The 17,260-nt window shown below is 39.8% G+C and overlaps 1 protein-coding gene across 2 annotated transcripts in view; it reads left to right on the top strand.

Annotated features, from left to right (window-relative positions):
- DKK2 (dickkopf WNT signaling pathway inhibitor 2) overlaps positions 1-17,260 on the top strand; it is a 72,793-nt gene that overhangs the window by 12,082 nt on the left and 43,451 nt on the right. The window contains exon 3 of one of the 2 annotated variants that reach the window (XM_043513309.1): positions 1,459-2,934. In XM_043513309.1, the coding sequence (XP_043369244.1) occupies positions 2,677-2,934 (258 nt within the window). In that variant the 5' untranslated portion in view covers positions 1,459-2,676. The remainder of the gene's footprint in view (positions 1-1,458; positions 2,935-17,260) is intronic. The other variant, XM_038399952.2, reaches the window with a different exon arrangement.

Below are 17,260 nucleotides of genomic sequence, written 5' to 3'. Positions count from 1 at the left end.
AGACTGTAAAAGGCAATGTTTCATATGAGGTCATTGCTGGAGACACAGCTCCTTATCTCCTTAAAAAGGATCTAGCCACAGCTTCGCAACCAGGCAAGAGAGCTGACAGAATCACAAGAATAAAGGATGCTGGTTCCAGGGGCTTTTGTCTCTCTGCCCTCCCTCCTCCGTGCATGCCTTCCCTCCTCTCACACAACTGCTGATTTAACAGGGAGAAGGGAAATGAAGCTTAATTTATTCCTCCCCCTTACCCATGTAAAGGGGCTATAATAAGTGGAAATGATTGATTCTATTTCAGATGAGTAGCCCTGTGGAAGGAAAAGAACCTGTGAAGACCAAGTTATTGAACTCCTCACCTCCCAAAATGTTATTGCTTACACTTAAGTGTGTAAATAAGCAACTTACAAGAAAAATAGTTCTCTCCTCTCCTGTCACTCACTATACATACACACACTCACTAAGGAATCAAGGGTTTGTAACTAGTCTGCAGCAATACAGACACTGACCCAGGGTGAGCCTTTTGCAGTAAGTCCCTTGCAGTTAATAGGTAAAAGCCAGATCTTGCTGATTTTTGCACCCAAGTCCCCAATTCCATTGCCTGTCTCCGGTTGTTTGCAGTGCTGAGATGTGCCATACACTTTTTTTAGCACACTGGGTTCTTAGGTGGTGGGATTTGGGGAAGCGGCATGCCAAAATTACCAGAATCCACATCCCAGATCCAGAAGTTTGTGGCACTGCAGTACCAAGATGTGCTGTATTCAGGACTTTTTTTGGTATACTGATGATACTTGGATGTGTTCTTTATTTGGATAATGGAATTTAGAGGCTTGGGCACAAAAATTGGCAGGATACAAAAGGATTCATATCCTGGATCTGTGTTTTTGTGGAGCTACAGTGCCAAGATGTCTCATTGTGGAATTTTTCTGCACACTACTAATGATTGGACATTTTTTATTTAGACAGTGGAATTTTGGGGGCCTGGGTATAAACATTGGCAGGATCTAGCAGAATGCACCATTTTCTGGCAGGATCCAACTTTTACTCTCATCCCAGAAAATTAAAGCTATAATTTATGTTTGTTTGCTTTTTTTAGTAAATTTCACAGCAGAGGTGGGGGGAGGAAGTTACAGAATGGTCACCCATTGACCCTCCCAGAGCCCTTGAGGGAGCCTCTTCCACCAGCCTGACCCTGCTGGAGCCCTAGCCCATCTTTCCTACAGCTCTGTACCAGCAAGAACAAGACTTCAAGTGTCTGGTCCATCCTGTATCCCAGACCTGGCTGTCCCTGATGCCAAGAGGAGCTACTTCTGCAGTTCCAGCTGCTGGCAGTAGAGTTCTGCTGCATAGTGCAAAGCAGGACATGGCCAGCATGTTACATACAGCAGGACCTGGGTGCAGGCTGGCTGGTTGGACCACGATGGAGCACATATACATGTATATATTTTTTTTCCTGTCCAGGTTTTTAAAAATGGGGCATATGGCCCCTTGCCCCCTCACCTGTCTCCAGTGCCTATGGAGCTGGGCCCAAACCTGCAGGAGGGAGCCACCATTGCAGCACAAACTCATCATGGACCTCACTGAAATTCCTGATTTATTCTGAACACCATGCCTTGGTGCCAACATCTGAGCCTTACAGATAGCCCAGTGAAAAGTGATGTCCTTGAGTATGCTGACCCCTGAAACACTGTGTATGTACATGTGTTCAGGAGGTGTGCTGGTCACTCAGGGGGACACAGACACAGCCCCTATGTTCCTAAAGACAGGGGATACTTCTCCTGTCTCCCAGCCAAAATGGGAAGAAAGATCTGCTGTTGGGAAGGTAGGTGCAAGGGGTGGATGAGAAGGGAATCAGTTTCACTCTTTGTCACTCTGAACTGGGGGCGGAGGAAAGAGAAATCCATTGTGGGAAGCTATAAAAAGTAAAGAGGGCAGTGGGAGACGAGAGCAAAGTGAGAGACTGTCAGAGAACAGTGAGTGTGTGTAGAGAGCTGTGCTAAGGAGTTTGTCAGTGAGTTTGTCTAGATGTCTGTCTGTTTCTGCCTGTGTGATCCTTACTCTAGGTCTTCAGTTCCCAGAACTCGCCCTGTCTGCTTGTCTGCCGGATGCCTGGAGCCCCTCACCCCAGCACCAGCTAGTCTGTAGGAAGAGAACGGGTCATTTTCACAAACACTGGCTACAGAGACTGAGGCAAAAGAAAGAAAGAAGGGAGGGGAATAAAAAGGAGGGAGAGAGAAACAAAACTAATCCCAGCCCTTGACAGTGCTGCTTGGATTGGATCTGGTTTGAGTTTTCTCCCTGCTGACTTGTGTAGCAAGAGAGGAGGAGTGGGGGGGAAATAAGTAACTGACTCTTCGTCTGAAGTTTGAGCAAACCTGCGGGGTGACTCCACTGGTGGGAAGCTTTCCTGGGTGCAATTGCTCCAGTCACTAAAAAAATTTCCTGAACTTCTCAAGAATCTGGAGAAAAAAGCCGTCACTTCACTTGAACTGAATGTTGCTCATTTCTTTTAGACTGTACTTTTTTTAGGGGATTCTTTTTCCTGTCTCTCCCAGGACAGCGGTTTCCTGAGCTTGTGGCATTGAAATCTATTGAGTTGTTTTGTTAAACTTTGGGAGAATTTTTTTCTTTTTATCCCTCTGCTGTTTTTTTAAATCCTTTTTTGGTGGGGAGGGGGAGATGATGCTGCTGATATGGAATAAGTGCTCCTGCTGTCTCCTCTTACTAGCCGTGATCATGATGGTGGAGAGCTCCCAGCTAGACAGCTCCAGCTCCAAGGTGAACTCAATCAAGTCCACCCTGATGGGGGAGGCTCCAACACAGGCAACCAACAGATCTGCAGGCATCCACCAGGGACTGGCACTTGGGAGCAGTAAGAAGGGCAAAATCCAAGGGCAGATGGGAAAACCTCCAAAGCACCATCATCGGCAAGGAGAGGTAGGACACAATTCATATACACATCTCTTTTTCTCTCCCTAATGTGTAAATGATTTTTGTGATCTTTCCCTCCCTACTTCACATAGGTCTAAAATTCAACTTTATTATATTTAAAAAAGTCAGATTTGTAGTCCCTCTCTTCTTGACAGAGCTTTCCTTCCAAAATGAAATTAATTAACTTCTTCAAGACTGTCAAAGACAACACTGTTTTTAGAGGAGTAGATGTAAGGGGGATTGATAAGGTTTTAAACATTAAAAAAAAATAAAGTATCAAAAATTGATTAAGGGAGTCAGTAATCTTAAATGATTGCCTGGTGCATTTCTCTGCTGGAATTGCTCATAAAGACAGCTGGAATAAAACCATTATTAATAAAATAATAATGATTTCATGAATAAAGGATGTAGTTGCTTGCTATTTTAGTTAGTCAAGTTTGAACAGATGATGTCAAATTAGAGCTCAAAGTGAAAACTGTTAGTGATAAAATGAAACCCTTCATAAAAATCACAAGTAGGAGATTGAGCAGGAGAAATCCTCTTGTGTGAAAGTGTACTAATGAGGGTCAGAAGGCTTGTTAGTCTAATATTTTAGCAAAATTCTTGTGCATAGTTTTGTGCCAAGAGTGAAGTAGGAAAAGATTTGCATATTTCATTCTGGGACACCCAACAATGTTTGCTGATGTTTTCTTTGGTCATGGCCATGCTAGGCTGGGGTCAGAATGACAGCCCTCAGGATGGGGAGAGCAAAGTTGAGCTGAAATAAAAGAGTTACCGTTATAGAAGTAGGAAGGTAACCCGATTTGGCTGTGAACAACAACTCCTTCCTCCCCCTGCTTTGGATATGGATATATATGTATATATCTCACACACATCTGACTGAAACATTTCTGCATTCATGTTTCCTGGACGGCAAATGATAAAGTAGCATTTTAAGTCATCAGTCCTCTATTGTCTCTTAGGTCTCCACTTGAATGGCACATCATAGTGATTGTATAAATGACTAGATATAGCATGCATTATTCTGCTTTGGAAAATATTGGTTTTCATACAATCAGACACTAGTAGCACCTCCAGATACAGCTGCTTTTCATAAGCAACAGACAGTGTTGCGGCAAGGGAGCTGCCAACATTCAGGCACTCAGTATGTTTCCTTTCCAGTGCTGAAGGGTCCCTATCCTGTTCACATCTTTCTTTAAAGCAAGGAAGAAGCTGCAAATTCAAGTGATTCATTGAACTCACTGAATTATTTCACTGCAGCTTCTTAATTGGATGTAGCTATTTTGTTCTGAGTGTATGCAAAATTAGCAATATGTGATTAGGGTTTTATTTTAAGCTAATGATTTTTTTGAATCTCTGTAGCTTCCCTTCTCAGACCCCACAATTGTTTTATAATTCACACAGAATTCCTTACCTCTGAGCAAAAGTTTAATAGCAGGTGCTGTAGGAAAGTCTCGTATTACTAAGATTATTGCATTCTTTTACTACTTTTACATTTACTAGGAAACAATGGAGTATGACTTATAACCCTCCATTGACAAAATAAAGGAGCAATGTACATTTTTATTCATTCACCTTGCATTCTTCACTGTTTTTAATCACAAAGTCAAATTTTGCCACCCATTCTCACACCCCATAATATCTTGCTCTCTGAGCAGTCCCTTAATTTCCGTACTGCTGCTCTCACAGTAATGTACTATACAACAAGAGTATGGACGACAGAATCTGGCTATTTGGTATTAACCTGGCCATCCTTATTCAGGATAAGATATCTTTAGCGCTAAAGACATGATGTTGATACAATTCACTTAATCCCAGTGAAGTCAGTGGAACTACTCAGGAGTAAGATTTGCAGGAGTGGGCCCTTATTTGCTATTTTGAGCTATTCATTAATGGCTCTCACTCACTATCACGAATTAGTGATGCTCTACTGCAAAGCACACTGAGACATCTATATATAATTATAAATGTCCTTAGTGGCAAAGAAGATGCCACTTAGTTTACAGATCCTGTTTTCATATAACTCGTGCTACAAATATCACTTCAGCCAAAATCCTGCTCAGTTGATTCATGTGAATAGTGTCACTATTTAATGGATTACATGGCTGAGAAAAACAAGATTTAGCTCAAGGAGCCCCATTCCTGCACTCTTTACTCAGGAAAAACTCCCATTAGAATCAATGGCTGTTTATCCTGAGCAAGGAATACAGGATTGGCTCCTGTTGAGAGGGTAATGTATTCATTATATTTTCTCATTAATGAAGCTTCATCTTCATTTGTGGCCACATCGTTAGGTGTGGGGTTGGATAGCCATGAAAATAGCTGAAAATAGATTTACAACCAATAATTCTTGCACATTATTTTTGTCTCGTTCTTTAAGATAGTTAACACAACACTTCAGTAAAAAAAAATTGAATCTTGTCATAGTTCATTTTTTGTTGTTGACATGTATGGTTTCAGAGTTGGTAAACTGCTGAATTTCTAAACAGTGGTATCGTATATCACAAACCAATTAAGACATGACATATTAATAATTTTCATAAAATAGAGCTTTATTAAATTAGTACTCTTCCTTGATTTGTTTAGACAATCGGACATTGTAGTGGGAACTTGATATGTATGTTAAAAGTATCGCTTCCTACATTTTTCTCGCTGATGTTTTTTTTTCCAATGGCAGAATTGATAGTGTGAAAAAATACCAAGAAAATAAAATGTTGAGACTTCTATTTTACATAGAAATAGAAAATGGCTTCTCTAATAGGGCACAAAGTACGGGGGAAAAAAACTAATAAAATTTACCTTTTGCTATTATGACAGCTACGGAGTATGGGCTCAGTTATTTGCTCATGTAAACTGGCAGAGCTAAACTGAAGTCAACAGAACTCTTCCAGCAAAGAATTTGGCTCATGCTGAACAAGAGAACGATAGCCAACAATTAGTTGTGTTGTGGGTGGGTGGGTGGTTTTGTGCTAGACCAGTATGCCTTGGTGCATTTATTACATTTACATCCTATGATGATCTGTGACATCAAGATTACGGTTGACTCTAATTTAATCAATTAAAGAAATAGATGTATTAATAGTCCATGATTTCTCTGGAATATTGATATGTTTCCTCTAGCAATTTGACACTTCATAATGCTTTCATTTCGAAAGGGATGATCTTGCACATCTTTCTCAGGCAAAGCTCCTATTGAAGTCAATGGGAATATTCATATGAGTAAGGCAAGCAGAATCTGGTCTCAGATTACATTTACACAGCAACTAAATACCTGCAGCTGGCCTGGGTCCGCTGACTTGGGCTCGCAGGGCTTCGGCTGCGGCGCTGTAAAATTGCAGTGTAGATGTTCGGGCTCAGCTAGATCTCTTGCTCTGGACCCCAGGAACGAGGAGGATCCCAGAGCCTGGGTTCCGGCCTGAGACACCTCAGCAATTTTTATCCTGCACGGCCCAGCCCTGAGAGCCCATGTCAGCTGACCCAGGCCAGTCCTGGGCATGCCTCAGGTCTCTTACTCCAGTGTAGACGTACACATACAGGGGCAATCAGGAGGAATACAGTTTTGAATACTACTTGAACACAATTATGCCTATACAATAAGCATTATTTCTTTAAAAATAGCCATAACATAATTTAGCAGTTTTTCAATAGCAGAGAGCAAGAAGTTATAGAATTGCTAAATTATTTTGATTTTGGTTGTCCCTTCATCCCTGTCACTCCTTCTCATTTTATAGTTGTTTATCCACTTTCCCAAAAGCGTAAAATGTACTAGCAGTCACTCTAGGGGAAAATATACAGACCTATGGGGCCATACGCGCCTCCATTTACTCAATAAGGGCCTGATTCTGTGTTACTGACTCACATAAATAATCCCACAAGGAAAGGTGGCAGAATCGGGCCCCAGGTTAGTTGCTGCTCCATGAGGCTCAGTGAAATCAATGGACTCCTTTCCTGAGCAGGAATAGTGTAAGAATGTGCTATTCTAAGAGGGCCTTGTGACATGCCATCACCACCTCTCACTTTTCTTTTTAATTTTGATTTAATGTGTGAATTCTAGGAACAGTTACTATTTTGGCTTCTTGAGAGAATGATTATGGATTTAGAATCTTTAAAAACAAAAACCATTTAAGATTAATGAAAAATGCCAGATTAGCAGCACTGCCAAGTGAATTTTTCTAGTCGCATATCATGCATAGTTTACAGTGGCCAGGCAAGCTTTCCTTTGTTCCCCACTGTTCTGAAATTATCATTTTTATGGGCAAAATTCTTACTCCTGGTTGAAAGTAATGAAGATTCCCTTGAATTCAGTGAGACTATATTTGTATGCTGTCTCCATAGCTCACTTCACCACAATTTGCATTTACCCCTCTGTTTCCTGGAGACTCTCCACTTTCTGTGCTTCAGCCTTGCCAAATACTATCCACTACTGTAGGTATAGTATAGGTATCCTTCCTATCTTCTGACTCTATCCGCTCTGCTGTGCTCTATCCACCAATCCTTTACTAATGCATTGGTTTTAGTAGGCCCCCCAAAATTTTACCTAACCCCAGCTACAGGTCCCTTCTTCTTTCCTACTTCTACCAAGTCCAGTCACTTCCCCCACTGCAGCTGGCCAAAAGAGCAGATGCTGAGAACCTGAACTGGATCGCCTTCTTCAATGGATCTAACCTTTCGTGGTGGTGGTGGGAGCTGTTGAGGGAGTGGGCAATAGCTCTGAGCTGGGCAAGAGAAAAGAAGGGGTTAAGAGGTTAGAGGAAAGAGCAAGTGAGAAACTGAGAGGGTAAAAAAGGCTAGTTAAGGGAGAAACAGATGTGAAAAGATGGGAGGAGTGAGGAAAGTGGAGAAGAGGTTGAAACCAAGCAAATCTTTGAGTTCAGATGGTGGGTTTTGAGTGACTAAAGCAATGACTAAAGCATTATGTGAGCTGAATCAAAATGGCAGAACTTTGCACACCTCTAATATTCACCAGCTCATTTACATACTAGTGTTTCCCAACTGGACATAATCACCAGCATTAACACTGTGACATCCTAGAAAATGCAAAGATGAGTTTTTTGTTTTTTTTATTAGCAGGCAAGTAAAACAGCATGAGACTCAGTAATTGACCACAGTATCCTGAGAACACAGCAATAAAAGGTACCAAACACACCAAAAATGTAACCACAGTCTCTTGAATTGCTAACAAGCAAGACAGCACCAATTATTTAACCACAGGATCAAGAATAATTTAACTACAGTACTCAGAACTATATCCCACCACAATAATTTTATGTAAGTAACCAGAATTGCTAGCATCTATAAAGGCCACCAAAGAAATTATTCTTTGCCCTCCTCGTTAGTTGTCTGGAATCTGGACACTTGGATTGTTAGCAATCTTGTTAAGTGGCTGAGGAAACTTTCTTTCTTTTCTTGTTGGAGAACTGGGCAATGTCTCACCTTTCAATGTCTCACTTTGAGTCCCCTTTAATTTTTTTTGTTAACATCTTACTATTTTATGGGAGTTCTTCCTCTAAATTATTATTTATATTTATTACATTTTATGACTGTTCATATAACAGTAGCATCTAGAGGCCTTCTGCCGAAATTGGAGTGCCACTGTGCTAGAAGCTGCATAAACACATATCAAAAGGCTACCCCTATCCTGAAGATCTGACAGTCTCAATAGACTACACAGACAAATGGTGGAGAGAGTTTGATAACATTTTTTCCCTCTGAAAATGGTTTTTTAGCACCTACCTGAGCTCAGTTAAGCTGAAGCTTTGTGTGTGCAAATGATATACAGTTTTAATTTTAGATAAAACTAAGCATTTGTGTCTGTTGGCAGTATGCTACATCTCTTTCGTATTCTGTTAGTCGATTAAGCATTCTGGGTCTTATTACTGACTGCCTTACAATTACTCATCCCAGGACATATAGTACAGTAGGTATTTAATTCTGCCCAAAAGAGGTGCCTTGAAACCAGTTCCTGAGTTAGTTTTTTCTTGTGTCCCTTTATTATTTTAAGCTTTGCCACATCAAGAATTAAGATTTTATCTAAAACATTTTTTAAAGGCAGAGGCCTGGCCTCCTCTGTGTGGACATTAAAGATCTGTGGCCAGATCTCAGGGCACTCTATATAAGTAGGCTTTGCCCTGGTGACCTTCACTAAACTTTCCTCATCCCACAGTAAGTGTGCCATTTGGTTGATGCTTTAAATGCTTAATACTGTGCTTCATGTCCATGACAGAAGTATCAGATGTGTAGAGATTGTAAAGTGTCTAAGGCTCCTTAAGCATGAAAGGAACATCGAAGAAAGTAAAGTCCTGTATACATTTAAACTGTTAATCTTAAAGCCTCAGGGGGTCCTTTGAAAATTCTTTAATTCTAGATTGTGCCTTTGGCACCCTTCAATTGAAACTAGCTTCCGTGAGCTGTGACTCCAGTGACATGGAGAGCCCCACACAGCAGCCAAAGTCCTTAGAAGGAAAACTTTCATAATTTTGTTCCAGGTGATGTTTTGTCTGCAAAATTTGCCTTTAACTTTTACAGTGAAAACATGAAGTTTCATGTCTTCATTTCAGATCCATCCTTCATCAAAAATTGGCTTAATTTTCCTCAATGACACCTGCTTTGAATGAAATTTTATTAGGTCTGGTGATTAATTGAGTTAATTGCGTAAGTAAACTGCAAATATTAATTGTGATTTAAAAAAATTAATTGTGATTAATTGCACTGTTAAACAATAGAATACCAGGTGAAATGTATTAAATAAATTTTATACATGTATATAAAAATATATTAAATGTATTTGGATATTCTACATTTTCAAATATGTTGTCTATTACAACACAGAATGTACAGTGCTTACTTTATATTTTTTATTACAAATATTTGCACTGTAAAATGATAAACAAAAGAAATAGTATTTTGCAATTCTCCTCATACAAGTACTGTAGTGCAATCTCTTCATCGTGAAAGTATAACTTACAAATGTAGTTTTTTTTGTTGTTGCATAACTGCACTCAAAAATAACACAATGTAAAACTTTAGTGCCTATAAGTCCACTCAGTCCTCCTACTTGTTCAGCTAATTGCTAAAACAAACAAGTTTGTTTACATTTACAGGAGATACTGCTGACTGCTTCTTATTTACAGTCTCACCTGAAAGTGAGAACAGGCTCACACAGCACTTTTGTAGCCAGCATTGCAAGGTATTTACATGTCAGATATGCTAAACATTCATATGTCTCTTCATGCTTTGGCCATTATTCCAGAGGACATTCTTCCACGCTGATGCTTGTTTAAAAAAAATAGTGTTAATTACATTTGTGACTGAATTCTGTGGGGGGAGAATTGTTGTCTCCTGTTCTGTTCTTTTTACCCACATTCTGCCATATACTTCATGTTATAGCCGTCTTGGATGATGACCCAGCACATGTTCGTTTTAAGAACACTTTCACAGCAGATTTAACAAAATGCAAAGAAGGTACCAATGTGAGATTTCTAAGGATAGCTACAGCACTTGACCCAAGGTTTAATCTAAAGTGCCTTCCAAAATCTGAGAGGGATGAGGTGTGGAGAATGCTTTCAGATGTCTTAAAAGAGCAACACTCCGATATGGAAACTACAGAACCCAAACTACCAGAAAAGAAAATCGAACTTCTGCTGGTGGCATCTGATTCAGATGATGAAAATGAATATGCAACGATCCAAAGCAGAGCAGACTGACCTCAAGCAGAACCCATCATCAGCATGGATGCATGTCCCCTGGAATGGTGATTGAAGCATGAAGGGACACATGAATCTTTAGTGATCAGGCATGAAAATATCTTGCGATGCCAGCTACAACAGTGCCATGCGAACACCTATTCTCACTTTCAGGTGACATTGTAAACAAGACCTGGGCACCATTATTTCCTGCGAATTGTAACCAAACTTGTTTGAGTGATTTGGCTGAAGTAGGAGTGAGTGGACTTAGTTTTATTTTTAATACAGGTTTTTTGTACATAATTCTACATTTCTAAGTTCAACTTTCATTTTGTTTTTTATAGTGCAAATATTTGTAATAAATATAAAGTGAGCACCTTACATTTTATATTCTGTGTTGTAATTGAAATGACTACATTTGAAAATGTAGAAAGCATCCAAAAATATTTAAATGGTATTGTTTAGCAGTGCAATTAATCAGAATTAATTTTTTTAATCGCTTGACAGTCCTAAATGTTCTCTCTCTGCTGCAAATGAAGATCCACTTTCCCTTTAAATTTCATGAAAACAAAGCAGTTTTCCATTTCAAAACAAAACTTGAAAACAATGGAATTTCAGGTTTTCAACTTCATAGTGAAAATTCCACACAGCTCTAGAACTAGCTACCAAAATTCATGTTACAAATACATGTGTCCTTACATTCTACATTCGGGAAGGAGACCTAAATGGACACATACAATTGTACCAAATGGCCAAAGTACAAATAAATAGTGATTTCCTGTTTTTCCCCATCATAGTTATGGTTGCCACAAAAACAATGATTATTGTGAGAAGTCCCATACCCATCTATGATTTATTAGTTCATTTGGGCAAATAGACACAGAAGTAAATGATTCTGAAATGAGCATATCTAAAATCACGAATGAAAATAAAAAGCTTCCTCATTTAACTGCTTTGGACTTTCTATGAGTAAAGATGGGAGGAAAGGAAGATAACATTGTTTAAGCCCTTTGTCAAGAAATCACTTAAGCATTTGCTTCAGTCCCATGGGATTTGCCTTCAGTCTTTCATATGACAGTTATTAATCTTTGAAAACTGCACTTTGCACATATGTAGTGCAAACAGTACAACTTTTAAAACATTTTAGCAATGACAAAGGTGGACTGTTCTGCAAATGCTCAGGGTATGAGGTGTTACTCAACTCCACAGGAATTCTGCTTCATTCTCTCCACATAATGTAAGTGTTAACCAGGCTATGTATGTTTTTACAAGTAGACGCATCAGTCCAGTGAATGAAAGTATAGGCTTCAGTTCCATGCACTTTATAATATTTGCATTGAATGAGCCAGTAATCTGCAGGGCTTGTGATTGCTGAACTGACATTTTGACTTTTTTTTTTAAAGTAGGGATATTTTTAAATGGAATGATAAAGAATACCAGCAATGGTGTGTGTGTGTGTGTACACACACACACACACACACACTCTGAACTGCAGTAGCCAGCTTACATCCCTAAAACCTCATATTCATCCATGATTCCTGTATATCATTAGGACCACAATCCTGGAAGTAACAAACCTTATGGGAAAAGATTCCTTAGATCTTTTTGACAAAGAATTCTGAGCAGGGTAGTCTCCAGACACCCTTCTTTTATTACATCATGTTAGACTTTGACGGTTCCCCCGATTCTGTTCAGTTTAATGAAATTCCCAAAGAGCCTAAAACTATATGGGTTGCAGTAAAACAAGATTAATTAGGAAGAGCATGAGAAATCATATTCAAACCAAATAAACATGCATAACACAACTAGTCTGAAACCATATGTCAAAGCTAATCTAGATGGGTACAGTTTGGATAGCTGCAATGGAAACATTTTCAAAAGTGCCTAAGTGACTTAGAAGCCAAAGTCCCATTTTCAAATGATTGCCAGTGAGGCTTTAGCTCCTAAATGCTAAGTCACTTCTGATAATGAGACTTAGGCTCCTAAATAATTCAGATGCTTTTGAAAATTGTATCCACCTTATCCTTCTAGAGCAACAGGTATGCTCTGGCTACTTTTTCTCATAGTTTTCTTATCTCCTATGTATTCATGCAGAATATGTTGGGGTTCTTTTATTTGTTCTGTTTTGTTATCTGAGCTCAGTCCAAAAATATTTACAGATTGGTGTTTAAAAAAGTGTCTCTATTACAACAGAGAAGCGAAGATGAGTTTAGGAGATCTTTTCCCTCAATTTCTCCTTCAGATCAGGCTAAATGAAGCTGTCTTACAAGCCTCTGTCCCAGTAGGGATAGAACGGACTGCACAAATCTCATCTGCCACTTGTCTTCTCTTCTGGGTTGAAGATTGGGGAGAACATGCCAGTTTCTATCCAGCTTCTCTTCATTATGGGGTAGGGAAATGAAGAGGCTCTCACATTTTCTCTTGACAGAGTGGTGAAAGGCATGTTGGAAAAGCTAGTTTCCTTCCCACTTCTCCATGTGTGGGGAAGACTCCATGGAGTAAATGTTGAGCCAAGATCATCATGTTTCCTCTCTTCATAATGGGTAGAATCAGGCTTGGTAAATCTGCTGTTCCCTCCTCACCAAACTTTCTACAGACTGTTTCTCTTCATGAGAGAGTAGGATCAGGCGGAGAGAATCTGGTGTCAGTCCAGTCTTCTTCGGGGGAGTGGCTCTGAGGACAGGACTGTGAGTTTACTCTCCTCCTGGTTCTTCTTGTGGAAGTGTAAATGATCAGATAGAGGATTCTGCCTTCTTTCCAATGGGGCAAAGTGGCTAGGTTTTGGGAGGTCATTCACATTCATTTCCTTCAGATGCAGTCAGTGCCTCATCCATCTCTCAGAGGGGAGATGATAGCTCATGGAGTGAGGAGAGAGTTGTCCCTTGGATAGGGGGATCTTGCAAGGAAGGATGCTTGTCTCATGTACGGAAGGGAGCACACTGAAGTGACTTAGAGGGAAGAGAAAATTGTACATTGCAAAGGAGGTAACCCACATGGGAGCTGTGTCCTTCACCAGTGGAAGAGGTCTCCCTCTTAGGTCAGAATACATTCACCTCAATTATGTATTTGGGACATGGTTATACAGTGACATAAATGGGAGTCAGGCCTCTTGCAGGAGAAAGAAGGTAGTATTGGTAGTTAAATAATATTAAACAAGGTCATTCAGAAGTACACAGATCAACTTCACTGTATTACAGTAGGTGAGGTCATTAGTTATTTGTGAATATGTGGTTGCTCACTAAGTAGAGGTAGCAATTACTCTGGAATCCTAGACGTTTCCACATTTTAGCACAGACAGTCTGAAAAGCCATATTGGAGTGGTATGCAGTGTTTGGTGAAGCTGTGTGGGTCCCAGGATATTAGAGAGATGGTGAGAACTAATATTTTTTTTATTGGACCAACTTCTGTTGGTGATTGAGACAAGCTTTCAAACTTGCACAGAGCTGTTCTTCAGGTCTGTGTAAACTTGAAAGCTTGTCTCTCTCACCAACAGAAGTTGGTCCAATAAAATATATTACCTCACCTACCTGGTCTCTCTCTCTCGTATTGGAGTTTTGTCATTCTTTCTCTTCAGTTTATCACCCAGTCAGGGCGCAGGAATGATACTATGTGCTTTATGTAACCAAACACATGGCGCAGAATGAAGTAAACAGTTTGTGATCAGCTAATGGACCTGAAATTGTTCATCCAGACTACTGAATGAATACTTATGAATAACTAACAAATTAGGAGCAATCAGGCAGCCAGCTCCTGTGAGGGAGCCAGGACTGGGCAACACATGGGAGTTGTATCTGTGTGGAAACAGTGCATTCTGATGTCTCTGGAAGGGGCCAGGGAAAAAGGTGGGCTGCTATTCTGTCTCCCAACAAACTCCAGAGCAGAGCCAGGTGGCGTACACAACATCATGTGCATCTTGTTAAGGATAATGTGTTCACTGAGGCCAAAGTTCTGTCAAAACTTATGTTTAAAAATCCACTTTATATTAAAAGTTTTAGTGGAAGGGTTAAACTGTTTAACTTGGTAAAAATATATCTGCAATTGTTTAAATTAATACAGTGCTTTCAAAATGCTCTTCAGGAATGCTTGTAAATTTCTGTGCTTGCTTCCCCCCTCCCCCATTGCTATCTTCCAGAACCCCCTTCACAAGGAAATGGCTTTTTAACAAGAAGAATCCTCTTGAAATTACATTTCGAAGGGGGTCCTTGCCACAGCAGCTGCAACAAGTTGCAACTGAACTTTAGTCTGGTTCTCGTTGTTAAAATGATAGGTGACCAAACAAATATTTGTATTATAACTTATTTATTAAGCAGTGTTTTGTGCTATGCTGAATTAATTGTGTAACCAGAAAAATCAAGCTTTCTGCACAAAAATAAATATTTCCAAGCTCTTACATCAGTGCTTGAATTGAAGGGGCCTGAGAAAATATTCCTGACACTAATTTTATTTGGTTCTGTTTGATTTAGGTTCTTATATCATGGCTATCAATTACTGTGGCATCTGAGTGCCTTTCTGGGGTCAGATTCCAATACCCATACTCATGCTGGTGCAGCATCTTATTCCTTGAGTATTTCCATCCATTTCAGAGGGGCGGGGGCTGTCTGAGAGGTAAGATACAACTCTGCATGAATAAGGGTGGCACAAACAGTCCCAGACTGAGGAAACTAAACAAAAGACTAATGTCTGTCATTCAGCTCCCCACTGCTGAGCCATCCTGGCCAGGGAAAATTATAAGAGCAAGATACTTCTGAAAAGCAACCCTTTTGCCTTTGGGATACCAGATTACATTAAATGGGAAGCATTTTCAGAACACTTTTTTTTTTCTCCAGGATCCCCTTCAAAAGTTTTATGCCTTGTCTTCGTGTTGCTCTGTTAGAATACTTGCATTGAAATTTTCTTCCTTTTGAACCTCCCAGAACACACTGCAGACACAAGCTAATTAAGCCTCACAAATGCCTGTGAGAGGGGTAACCCCCATTGTTCCCATTATGCAGATGGGGGAGAGCCTTAATCTTATTGACCCTCAGTTTCCCCATATGTACTTTCTTCCCAGGGATGTTGTAAGAGTAAATTTGAGGACTAGATATTGGCATTTAGATTCTGCCCTATTCATGTCTGTTTCAGAGTAGCAGCCATGTTAGTCTGTATTCACAAAAAGAAAAGGAGTACTTGTGGCACCTTAGAGACTAACAAATTTATTAGAGCATAAGCTTTCGTGAGCTACAGCTCACTTCATCGGATGCATTTGAAGTGAGCTGTAGCTCACGAAAGCTTATGCTCTAATAAATTTGTTAGTCTCTAAGGTGCCACAAGTACTCCTTTTCTTTTTATTCATGTCTGTCACCTTGCCCCAGGGGACCTCAAGAAAATATTGTGGAAAACCTTGTATTAATACAGGCTGATTCAGGCTGGCTGGTGCTCCAAGCCAGTTCTGTTACCTGGTGTGTGGATAGAGCCATGGCAGAGCCTGCTTCTCCTCCCTGCTACCACCCCCACCCCACCTGCCCCAATTTTGGGGCAATTTACATGTATGAGTCACAAGGCAGGAACAATCCATGCTTCCTAAGGCATGTGATTGACTTGGTCCTTGCATGGAGTGCACAAAGGGGTGGGGGAGAAGAGCGCTTGCTAGAACTAGGGACCATGTGAACTATAAACATTTGACTTGCTCAAAGGCATAAAAGGTGCCATGTAGGACACAGCATTATTATTGTTTCAGGTGGAGCTGTGGATATGTAAAACTCTCAAAACTACTTATTTAGTTGCCTAAATCCACATAAGTGTCTAATATTAGGCACCCAAGTTTGAAACTGTTGGTCTAGATACCATCCTCCACATGTCAGTAGCAAAGTCAGAAATAACCCCAAATTGCTGCACAGGTGTTGCCGGTCAGAATTTAATTGGCAGAACTGTATATGAAGGAAGCCTACATTTTATATACCTAAATCTGTTTCACACTTTAAAATAAAATATACAATTCTAAATTAAAAGACAACATAATAAATATAGAACAGTATAAAGTTTTCTTTGTCACTGGATTACAGCTCAAAAATAGGAGAAACAAACTATGCTGAGTGGCAGACAGTTTCTCGTGGTTAAAGACGGAATGTGTAAGTAAGGCTCCTGGGTTCTTTTTCTCACTCAGCTCTTTTTTGCTGTGAAACGTTAGATATATCAGGAAATCTTGCTTTGTCTCAGTTTACTCCTCTGTAAAAATGGATATAATTTTTACTCTGCAGAGATGTTGTAAGGCTTAATTAATATTTGTAATGGGCTTGTAGAGACTCATGGAAAAGGCACCTTGTAAATAGAAAGTCTTATTTTGAAATGTACATTAATTGCTTTACTGAATACAGCTAAATAGGAGTTTACACACCATAATTCAAAACTAGAGATTCCCATTAACAGTGGGGAAGTTTTTATTTGTATCCAAACTTTGCAGCTCAGGCCCATCTCTACTTGCAACATGTTTGCTTTAAAAATAATGCTTTTATGATATTACAGTGAAAGGGACAAGTGCCTTTGTATAAACACTGTTCTCATTAGTTATCAGTGAGGGCTTGATAGGAGAGTCTTTAACTGAGGCAGACATGTGCATTGCAGGTGTGAAGGGAATGCTCAAACTGTTTATGAGCACACAAGTCCTATGAACA

This window comes from Dermochelys coriacea, chromosome 4 (assembly GCF_009764565.3).
Source record: "Dermochelys coriacea isolate rDerCor1 chromosome 4, rDerCor1.pri.v4, whole genome shotgun sequence".
NCBI lineage: Eukaryota > Metazoa > Chordata > Testudines > Dermochelyidae > Dermochelys > Dermochelys coriacea.
The sequence above is the reverse complement of the archived record's forward strand: the minus strand, read 5'-3'. Positions and strand labels throughout refer to the sequence as shown.